Source organism: Phytophthora infestans, genomic scaffold, assembly GCF_000142945.1.
Source record: "Phytophthora infestans T30-4 supercont1.18 genomic scaffold, whole genome shotgun sequence".
NCBI classification, from domain to species: Eukaryota; Oomycota; class Peronosporomycetes; order Peronosporales; family Peronosporaceae; genus Phytophthora; species Phytophthora infestans.
In genome coordinates this window covers 210,362-221,049 of record NW_003303741.1, presented here as the reverse complement: position 1 = coordinate 221,049, position 10,688 = coordinate 210,362, and the positions used below count along the sequence as shown (strand labels likewise).

Genomic DNA, 10,688 nt, shown 5'->3' with positions numbered 1-10,688 from the left:
CGAAACACAAAACCCCTGCTGACATCGCAGATATGTTGATGGTAAGACTCTCCGGGCCCAGGCCAACCGATACATCTGTACATCCTCGATATACAATTATCAGTGCCTATCAAAAGGTGTATAACACAGCACATCCAACCTGAACGTATTGTTGGTCAGTTGGTTGGAAAAGGCGGTTTCTCCACCGAGCGTCTCAATTCCTATTATCGTTGGAAAGAGTTGTTTATCGGATGCAGTTGACGGAAGGTAGAGCGACAATAATGAATAACGAGACAAATTGTGTTTTGCAATTTTTACTCAAGAATAATAAGAGAAAAAGATAATTGCTAAAAATTGAACAGAAATGCAAAAATACTTTTAAAAAAGTTATTTAATGGACTTCATGTCGTCGATAAAGCTGCTTAACGTGTGACGTTGAGTGAGCAAATACGCAGACTACAGCCAATGACATAGTAAATGTTTAATAAACTCAATGTAATGGGGCTTTCACCGTTCAGCATGTAGCCATGCACTAGTTTAGTCGTTCTCGATTCCATGTGTCACCTGACGTGCTTGGATTCTCGCAATATCATTCCAAAACGAGTCCCAATAGCGCTTTGCAGAGTTCGCTCTCACTTTTCGCCACTGCACTCGTCGATTACCTTGCGCCTCCATCAGCTTCTCCAACAGATCTTGATTCTGGATTTCGAATCCGTCGACCGTTCTCCATCCATTGTTGCGCCATCGATAGATCCATTTACTCATTGACTCAATTAGAAGCTTACTATCCGAGTAAATGAACAGCACTTTCCTCTTGTCGCTGTCCTGAATATTAGCCCGTTCCATAGCAGCTAAAGCTGCCATGTACTCAGCCCTGTTGCTAGTTGGCCATGGTCCTTCCACCGATTTTACCACGTCCCAATCTCGGTTATGCGGGAAAATACAGGCGTACGCTGCATTACAATCCGGTTCCCCATTCCGAAGTGCACTACCGCCACAGAATGCCACAATAGAACTGGGGTGGACAGGGTCCGGGAAGTTTCCGTGCCCACTGTTCATAGCATAGGCAAACCAAAGTCTGGAGCCATCGAAATGTTCATACTCGTGGTCAACTTGCAGTCCGTACTGGTTGAGGAGCTCACGAGCCTCCTCGAACGTTGGAAATTTTCTGAATATTGAGTTGTAATACCCTGGTATAGATTCCCCGACATCTACCGATTGCTACGGCGTAATGCCAATCTAGATCTTCTTCTTCCTCCTCGGTGGCAGCTTCCTGCATTTCTTCGTTGTTGCTGTGTTCTCTAGAGTCCCCGAACGCCATGTCGGTGCTTTTGTCAGAACAGGACGAGCTTGAAGAAGAGTCGTAATCCCAGCCCATTTAGGTGGTTCTGAAAAATGAGTTGTGGGAAAAGTTTCTTCGTGTATTTAACTTCAATGAGCACTCGTACCTACGTGAATATATGCTTCAACATTGTGAAGCGACATAATTTGTTTAATTCAATCCGGTACTTTCAAACATCAAGTTTGTTTGAAGTACATGTACTACTGAATTTTATGTTTTATTTCAGTATTGGAGTACAGTACAATTATGCAAGGATATTTATGCTGAGAGATGTTTCACCTACGCGACCTTATCATTCTACAAGCTCGAGGATATTGACACAGACAAGAAGGAGGTGAGCATGGAGCTAAGGTAATACTGATGGGTGCCCCACGTCTACTCGGAGCTGCAGCAGCTGCACGAGCGTAGCGTTCTAAATAGGCAGAGACGGCTACAAAAAAGTTTTATTTCCGTAAATTGCGCTAAAAGAGCAGTGTGTGAGCTGTTCCGTTGTCCAAGATACAACAAATTTTAGTGTTGCTGCTAGGAACAAAAGGACCATTTTCTTGGTTTGCTATTACCTTTGGTGGGACGTGTGGGGTCAGTTACGGCACCGACGCAACAGCTGACTTCTTGGGCTTGGAACGCCAGAACCAGCTGTTATACTGCTCATAGACCGGGAACTTTGGCTTGGACGCAGCAAGAATAGGGCTCATATCACCGAAATAATGGTAATAGACATGTTTGGGCCGCATTCCGATAAGTTTCCAGAATCTGAATTTCAGATGGAGTCGGAGCGACCTCTCTTCGTCACTCGCAAATTCGCTCTCCGTCATTTTGTCAGATCCCAACAATCGCTTGTTGCTGCCGCCCTTCTCGTCAATATTAGTAGAGGTCGGAGTCTCGCCTGATCGCAGTGAAGCATATCCCTTCATCTCGCCTACCGCCGTAGTAGCATTGATACAACAAAGGATGAGGACTGTTGATGCAATTACTGCGTAGAGGCGCATGGCTAGTTTGAAACCCCTGAGCTTGTGACTTTGAGAGACGCTGTGATAATGGCAGGCTTCAGTGCGTGGTTTGTTGTGGCAAAGTGTCCGAAACAGCTTTTCCGGCGTGACGGTTCTATTACGGGCGGTGTCTAATCTTGAAAGCATGTGTCGAAAAACACAAACATCCAGTGAACAAGATAATTTGGCTGGTAGTTGTGAAATTCGCAGGACGGCGGAGGACAGCGTGAATGCATGCACGTGCGTGACGTATTACGGGCGTTGTCTAATCTTGAAAGCATATGTCGAAAACACAAACATTCAGTGAAAAAGAGAATTTGGCTGGTAGTTGTGCTGAAGTAAGGGGTTCGCAGGATAGCAGGGGACAGCGAGAATGCATGGTAGGTTGGACCTATTCTTTTAGAAAGGCTTAAATATTGAAGGAGAAGAAGCTTGTGGTAGATTGAGTAAAAGAAGAAGTGAGGACCAATGATCCCGATCCTCTCGTTAATATTTGAAGATTTGTAGTCGATACATCGATTAGTTTATAATACGGAAGTCTTTCTAAAAGCATTGCTGTGACTTCGAAATAGCACATTACGTCGGGGATGCATACTACACGTCAACAGCCTTCCACTTTGATGAACATGAAGCTTTGTCATTCAGCCTTCCGGTTTATTGTAAACTATTTGCTCTTGTATAATTTAACTTCTGAATGCTTTTTGTTTTAGTTTTATTTTGCGATAATTTGCAGGAAAGCCTTTTTTACATTAGAAAAGCAAACCTGTTCACCGTCGGGTAGATCTTTTTTCGATTTCAGCTATTTAACTGCTTTGTAGTGATGATTCAGTTTAAGTCGACTTTGTAAAGGTAGCTGACCGTTTTGTATCAGGGAACGTTTTAAAAAAGTTGAGGCACAATCGTTGCTTCTGATTAGTTAGATGATGGTGTATTTCTTTTACAAATAGAACAAATAAGGTTTTACGATACTTACACAAGAATGACCTCCGAGTTTGTTTATCTCGTTTATTAATTGTTATTTGCAGCAGCGCTAGCGACAAGAGTGTCGCTCAAAATCAATTGACAGACATGTTGGTGCACCTACTTGCAAGTATGAGTCTGCATTGGACAAATTCTCCTTTTTCTGCAGAAGTCTCCTCATGAAGCGAAGGGGCCGTCTCATAAAATTTCATTGGAAAAACACAGCGACCTTGTGATTTGTTAAATGTATCTTAATCTATGTGATCCGATATAAAGGGGCATATGAGGTGTAAGCAACGCTTATTCAGCTGGACTTCTTTATAGGGTAACAGCCTTTACACGTTCACGTTGAGGTGGAATATTGCCAGCCACTTTTGCACTTGACTCTTATTAAGGTTGTTTGCATTTTTTTGTAAATAATCGGTGCTACTTTGCCCAGAATTTTCTCATTGCGCAACCGCAATTTATTTGATGCTATCTTTGTCTTTTCTTTTGGTTTCCTCTTCGGTGTTTGGCAGATTGATCCGCGTATTCCATTGTGCTGGTTGTTTGAGGGAAGTTTGCCCTACAGTTTCACTTAGCCGATAAGCTTTGAAAGTTTTAAGCACGTTTTGGAAACTCCAAAATATTGTTAAACTGCACAACTACTGTGGTAGTATGGAAGCTTTCTTGCCAGGGGGGGGTACGCTTCATCTTGGCAAATATGGAGCGTGATAGCAAAACGTCCGAGAGAGTTTCGCTCACTCTTCTTCACGACAGCCGGTTTCTCGGCCAATCGCTGGTTCATCTGATATTGGACTCACCTTTCTGGTGGCGAAGTCTCTCTGAGTCTGAGCGTGCTGTGTGCTGTCGACTACCACGATGCGGGCTGGCAGGCCGCTCTTGACAGCCTTGCTCTAAGGATGGCCCAGCCGATCCCATAAACAGCCGGAGTTTGGCTTGCACACACCAGCAGAGATCGGCACGGAGCGGTTCAGATTCATGTATTCAGGTCATGCTCAATAACCTCTGCCGCCTCATTTCCCGGGATGTGGAAGGGCTCGAGTCATGTTTCTGTAACGGGCCTAGAGTGTCCGTTACTAGCTTACACGTAATAATGATGAAGCGTGCAAGCTCCGCGATAGTGAAACCAAGTGCTTAGTCTGAAGGAAATCAACTCTGTTTTTATTTAGGTCCAGGGCAGCTTGCCCTGACCACTCAAATACACGTCAACCCCTTATTGGCTGATAATGGGTCTGTCTCCCCATATATCAACCAATAGGATGACGGCAGTTCAGCACACGCTAGCCGTGTGCTGCTGCACCTACTTTTGTAATATAAATCTACCTACTTATGTAATGGCGTGGCCCACTACATCACCCCCCTCTTACAGTTGCACTTCCGCAACATAAGCGACGGGCGGAGAACAAATCACTCAAAAGGGAAACGAGAAGAAAATCGTGGCCAACAGGAACGAACGAGGCGGGGACGAGACAGATCCTGCGCCACTCAGGAGAAGTACAACACGACTTGCACAGCAGACAACAGGAGCGGACGACGGAACAGCAACAGCAGCAGATTCCAGCGACGGCGACGTCGCTGACGAGCGCGACGACCGCGGCACGCGGCACCCACGTGATGGACGAGGCGCTGAGACCCTGATCCCTGTATGACATGTCCGGAGCGCAAGATCCGGAGTCCCTGGACGAGATGAAGGACCTCTTCCGGCGTTTTCGTGCGCTGCGCCAGAAGCCGGTGGACGGCGTCGACCACAGTGCGCTGCAGGAGTCGAGGTGCGCCTTCATCCGGCGCTGGACCCGGACGCAAGCGCAGGAAGAGAAACTCGTCAACTGCATCGCATACCGGGAAGAAATCATCGGGGGCCATTCCTTGGGCGAGCTGCGCGTACGAATCTGCGACAGCGCTTGGAACGCCGACGACCGCATCTGCTACGTGCGAGTTGCTGAAGGCTGCAGGAGGTGTGTGTCGTCTCGCCCGACTACGGACGAGTGGAGAGCCCATGTCGCCGAGCATCCGCTCAGTGATCGCGAGAACGCCTGGATCCAGCGTTTCCGTCGCTCGCTGTCCGAAAAAGCCAGCGCCACTAGTCGCGCCGGCTCGCGCCGACACTCATCTCGACGAAGCGCATCTCCGCCGCTCCGTTGGGATTACGAGAACTCGGGTCGTCGTTCTCGGTCGCGCTCGCGCGATCGCCAGCTGCGTCGTTCTCGATTACGTTCGCGGGGTCGCGCAGACTGGAGATCTTGTTCTCGGCCGCCGCGTGATTATTCGCGGCGCACTCCGGCGCAGGAAGACTGGTGTCGTACTCTTGGATCACATCCGGGACATCGCGAAGGAGATTCGCGCGGGGCTCCCACGTATCTTGGTCCGCCGGAAAGCCAAGCCATCGTACCCTATAGCGGCGCGCGGCGGGGAGCCTGCGACTGGTGGACACATGGCTGCTGCCCCGACCCGATGGGGAGGGTCTTCGTGATCGACAATCTTTCTCGACTATCCAGCGGATCCTCGCCAGCTGAGTCGACTATCGGCGGGGGACGTCCCGCTGATACGACTGACGTTCTGGTTGGAAGCCGCGAGAAAATCTCGCGGGGAGCTTCTGAATGGCGTATCAGGAGGCGGAGGAGGCCCAGGACGCGGCTGCAAAGGCCGTGAGGACTGCGACTGAGACTCGTCAATCGAATCGGGAACTCTTGGCGCGCGCGAGGCTTCTTGAGCGCGCGGTACACGGTAGTCTGCAGAGCGGGACGGTGGAGCAGGCGCCTGGTGTGAATGGCGCGATGACTCGGCGCGCGCGTCGGGCGGGGCGGCCGCTATATGCGCCGGCGGCTCAGGAGACTAAGATCAGTGGGGAATCGTAGCGGGCAGGTATTGCTTGAGTCGTCCGACGTAGAATGTCGAATGTAGCCGCAGCGACGTGGGGATATCCAGTGTGTAAGCCTCGCCAATAACCTTAGTCACCGTAAATGACCCAATAAAGCGCGGTGCGAGTTTACTCGCGCCGAGGTTGGTTACGGCAGAGTCTCTGATTCCTGAAGTCGACAGGAGCACTCGATCTCCTGTCGCGAACTTTACTGTGTGTTTGCGGCCGCGCTTGTCCGCGTTTTCCTTCTGCTTGTCGACCGCCGTCTGCAGCGCGTCGCGGACGTATCGGGCGACTGCTTGGCGCTGGAGGAGGAAGTCTGAGACAGCGGTGTTATCAGCCGGATGTGCCGGTTGCTTTGGCGCGTAGTTCGCTGATGGAGACACCGCGTTAACGGTGCCAGGACTGAATAGGGCACGATTCGTACACGAGGCGAGAGGGGACACCTCGTCGCGGGGAGTCGTCAGGACCTTCCTGGCCTGGGCGTGTTGCACTACGTTAACAGTCGCTGAAGATGAGGCTGCACTCGAGGAGGAGTCGGCAACCGGTATGGAAACCGGTTGAGGGTCCATTACCGGTGTTGGCGCAGAAGACTCGTCGGCAACCGGTATGGTAACCGGTTGTGGGTTCGAAACCGGAGTTGTGACAAAGTGGTTGTCGCCTCTTTCACCCCCACCCAGAGTGGAGCCACACGGCGCCGTGGGACGGCCCACGGCGAGGAGAGCTGGAACGCGAGGGTGCCGAGCGTTGTTGACGAAGAAAGGAGTCAAGCCAGTCGACGCGTGAACCGCGTTGTTCAGCGCGAACTCAGCAAGCGGAGAGAACGAGCTCCAGCTCGTAAACGACGTCGCATAGCTGCGCAGTACGTCCTCAAGAACGCGATTAACTCGCTCGGTTTGGCCATCCGTCTCCGGATGAGCGGCCGTCGACATCAGCAGCTTTGTCCCTGATAGCTCGAAGAGCTTCGTCCAGAAAGCGGACGTGAACCGCGGATCGCGGTCCGAAATAATGGACTCGGGCATGCCATGATGACGGAAGACTGCATCCACGAAGTGCACCGTGGTATCGGCCGCGGTGATCGTATCCGGGACCGGGATGAGGTGGACCATCTTGCTGAACCTGTTGACGAATACCAGGACACCGGAGCGCCCGGCGGAGTCGGGTGGGAGGCCAAAGACGAAGTCCATCGACACCGAGCGCCATGCCTCGGTGGCCACTGGTAAGGGACGCAGGGGAGCCTGCGATGACGCGGACGGTTTCACGCGTTGGTAGATCTCGCAGGTCCTCACCCACTTGCGCACCCACTTATACATGTGGGGCCAGTACAAGTCGCGCGACACTGCGGCGAATGTCTTCTCACGGCCCAAGTGAGCGCCAAGGGGGATATCGTGGAACTCGTGGATGATCCGCGAGCGCAAGTCAGGGTCGTTGGCAACCACTACACGCGAAGCATCGAAGCGATCGATGCTGTACGTTAACAGCCCGTCTTCAGTCCGATACCTATCGATCTGATGGCGTGTGGAGCGGGACAAAGCACTCAGTGTCTTTTCACTGGGCGAGCGGAGATGTTCCAGAATACTCGAATAGACCGGATCGAATTCATACGCAGTCCGGATTTCGTCGCGGAGTGGGATTTCTGAAGACACGCTCGTCAGGTTCAATCCCGACGCCAAGCACATAGCACAGTTGTCTTCGTCGTCTTCATCATGCAGCGGTTGTCGACCCAGCGAATCGCGTGGGTCATAATCTGGACGACGTGACAGAGCATCTGCAAGGATGTTGTTTTTGCCGGGTTTGTAGTGAACCACGAAAAATTACTCGGAGAAGAACGACAACCAGCGAGCCATTCGCTGGGAAAGATGAGGGCTCTTCATCGCTGTCCTCAGCGATGCGTGATCGGTATACACTGCGAAGGTTTGCTCGCCGAGTAAGTACACTCTTAATTTGATCAGAGCGTAGCGCATCGCGAGAAGCTCCTTGTCGTGGACAGGATAGTTGCGCTCCGCTGGCTTCATCTGTCGAGACTGATAGCTGACGACCCGTTCACGTCCTTCGTCGTCAAACTGCATCAGCGCACAGCCGATGGCAAAGTCGCTCGCGTCGCAAACGACGTGATATGGTTTCGAGTCGTCGGGAAGAGCTAGGATCGGCGCCTCAGCAAGGCTCTTCTTCACTGAGTCGAAGGCGGCTTGGTGCGCGGGTGACCATACCCATGTGGCATCTTTCTTCAGGAGTGATGAGAGGGGCTGGATCAATCCGGCGTAATTCTTCGTGTACTTGTGGAGATAATTTGCTAGTCCCAACCACTGACGCAACTCAGTGGGGTTCTATGGTGTCGGCCATGCGCAGATAGAGGACACCTTCTCCGGGTCGGCGCGAGCGCCGTCCTTGCCCACGAAGCAGCCCAGCACCGGAATCTCCGGCGCGCAGAAGATACACTTCTTCAGGTTCGCGTACAACTTGTTCGCGCGCATCACTTGGAAGACCTGTTTTAAGTGTTGGAACACTTGGATAAAAGGTGTTTGTGGATGTTAAGGGAAATGAGGAAGTGATTATTATTCATGAGGGCTTAAGTCCTAGGAGAGAGAGTCCACTGTCATCTATCCATTCTAGTAACCTCACTCTCTCAGAAGCCGAAGCACATCCATCTAAACGTGCTCAAGCTGGATGTTCCAACACGTCCCCTCCAGTGCTGGACGCGTGCTGATTGGGTGCGACGCCTAGTAAGTCCCTTAGTTCCTGAAACCTTGTTGTTGGTAGTGCTTTAGTGAATGTGTCTGCCAGCATGACCGTCGTTGGGCAGTATGTTAGTTCGAGTTCCCCGTTTTCTACAGCTTCTCGAATTGAGAAGAACTTGCAGTCCACAGTCTTCTGTGCATCCGAGTTCTTTCCATTCGTGAGGCGTTTGATGGTTGATTTGTTGTCGATCATAGCAGTAATTTTCATGGCGTTGCTGATCTTTATGAGTCGCGCTACTAGACACATGGTCCATCGTGCTTCCTCCACGCCATCATCTGCGGCAATGTATTCGGCAATTGTCGATGATTTTGACACGATGCGCTGCCGTTTGGTCTGCCAGGAAACAGCGCAGCCAAACACTTGAACAACAGCCCCGGATATTGATCGCCGGCCTTGTTCATTGTTGGCCCAGTCAGCATCTGTGTAGACGCGCACATGGGTTTCTGTTCTCGCCTTGCGATAGACTAGTCCCATTGACTTAGTGGTTTCAACGTAGCGAAGTATGTTCTTTACTGCGATCCAATGTGCTCTGGAAGGGTCAGCAGCATGTGCGGCAACCTGATTGACTGCGTAGGATATGTCTGGTCGGGTTACGCGGGCGAGATATAGGAGGGCGCCAACAGCTTGTCTGTATGGAACGTCCCCTGCGGCCTCCTCGTCTTCGGCCCGCTTGTACAGAATTTTTCCTTGGTCCATCGGAGTCTTTCGAGGCCGGCAATTGTTCATCCCAAAGCGCTTCGTGACTTCGTCCGCGAACTTTGTCTGGTTGAGTGTCGTGATCCCGTTTTCGTGGTCGAATTGTAGTGAGATTCCAAGGAACCACCTTGCTTCACCAAGGTCTTTGACCCCGTACTTGTGTTGTATGGCGTCCATGAAGTCTTGCATCACATCTTCGCGTCGATAGCCTACGAGAATGTCGTCAACATAGATTAGTACTACGAGAACATGTTCCGGGTGGGTGTACACGCATCGGTCTTCTTTGGTTGGAGCCAGGCCGTACTGCAAGAGGAAAGCGTTTAATTCTGCATTCCATTCTCTCCCGGCTTGTTTTAAGCCGTATAAAGCCTTCTTGAGCCGCCAGACCTTTGTGCGACTCCCTCCTCGAATCCGCGCGGCTGTCGTACATGTATGACTTCCTTTAGCATCGCCTTCACATAAGCTGTGGGTACATCGCCCTGCCGCACACGCAACCGAAGTTGGGTGGCTATCGCTAAGAAGATGCGGATCGAGTTCAATCGGGCCACGGGCGCGTACGTCTCAAAGTAGATTTTTATAAACTCCTGTGTGAACCCCTGCGCGCAAATCCGTGCTTTCAGGCGCTCTATCGAGCCATCTTCTTTTTCTTTGACTCGGAAGGCGATCATTGAGCCAATTATGTTCACTCCAGGAGGAGGATCAACGAGTTCAAATGTGTCATTTTCACGCAATGCTTCAATCTCAGCTTGTATTGCTTTTTTCCCATTTGGGCCAGTGCTGAGATGCACGTGCTTCTCTCAGGTTCAATGGTGCCTGAATAATCTCATCGAGTGTCGCTCCTGCAGCGCTCAATGCACGTCCCGCTATGCGCGCGGATCGACGGGGAGTACCCACGCCTCCAGTGGCGCGGGGTGATCTGCGAAGGACGACAAGATTTGCGCTCGAGGTCCGACGTGGCTGGCGTGGGTGCAGTGCTAGCCCGCCTCGTTTCATGGATCTCCTGGTGCTACTCGGAGCAAGTTTAGTTTCTGGATTGCTGTCACTGTAATCAGTGCCATCGTCGTCCTCTTCATCTGCACTCATGTTGTCACTGTCACTTACGGGCTCGGTAACTTCTGCCATT

At 51.2% G+C, this 10,688-nt stretch overlaps 2 protein-coding genes across 2 annotated transcripts; both read right to left on the bottom strand.

The window, feature by feature from the left end:
• Nucleotides 1-611: 611 nt before the first annotated feature.
• PITG_10245 (uncharacterized protein) lies at nt 612-1,038 on the bottom strand (the record flags this gene model as incomplete). Its single annotated transcript, XM_002902032.1, has 2 exons — nt 612-629; nt 700-1,038. 2 exons carry the CDS (start codon nt 1,036-1,038, stop codon nt 612-614), a joined length of 357 nt encoding a protein of 118 aa, XP_002902078.1.
• Nucleotides 1,039-1,905: 867 nt separating this feature from the next.
• PITG_10244 (secreted RxLR effector peptide protein, putative) lies at nt 1,906-2,310 on the bottom strand (the record flags this gene model as incomplete). Its single annotated transcript, XM_002902031.1, has 1 exon — nt 1,906-2,310. One exon carries the CDS (start codon nt 2,308-2,310, stop codon nt 1,906-1,908), a length of 405 nt encoding a protein of 134 aa, XP_002902077.1.
• Nucleotides 2,311-10,688: the final 8,378 nt, after the last annotated feature.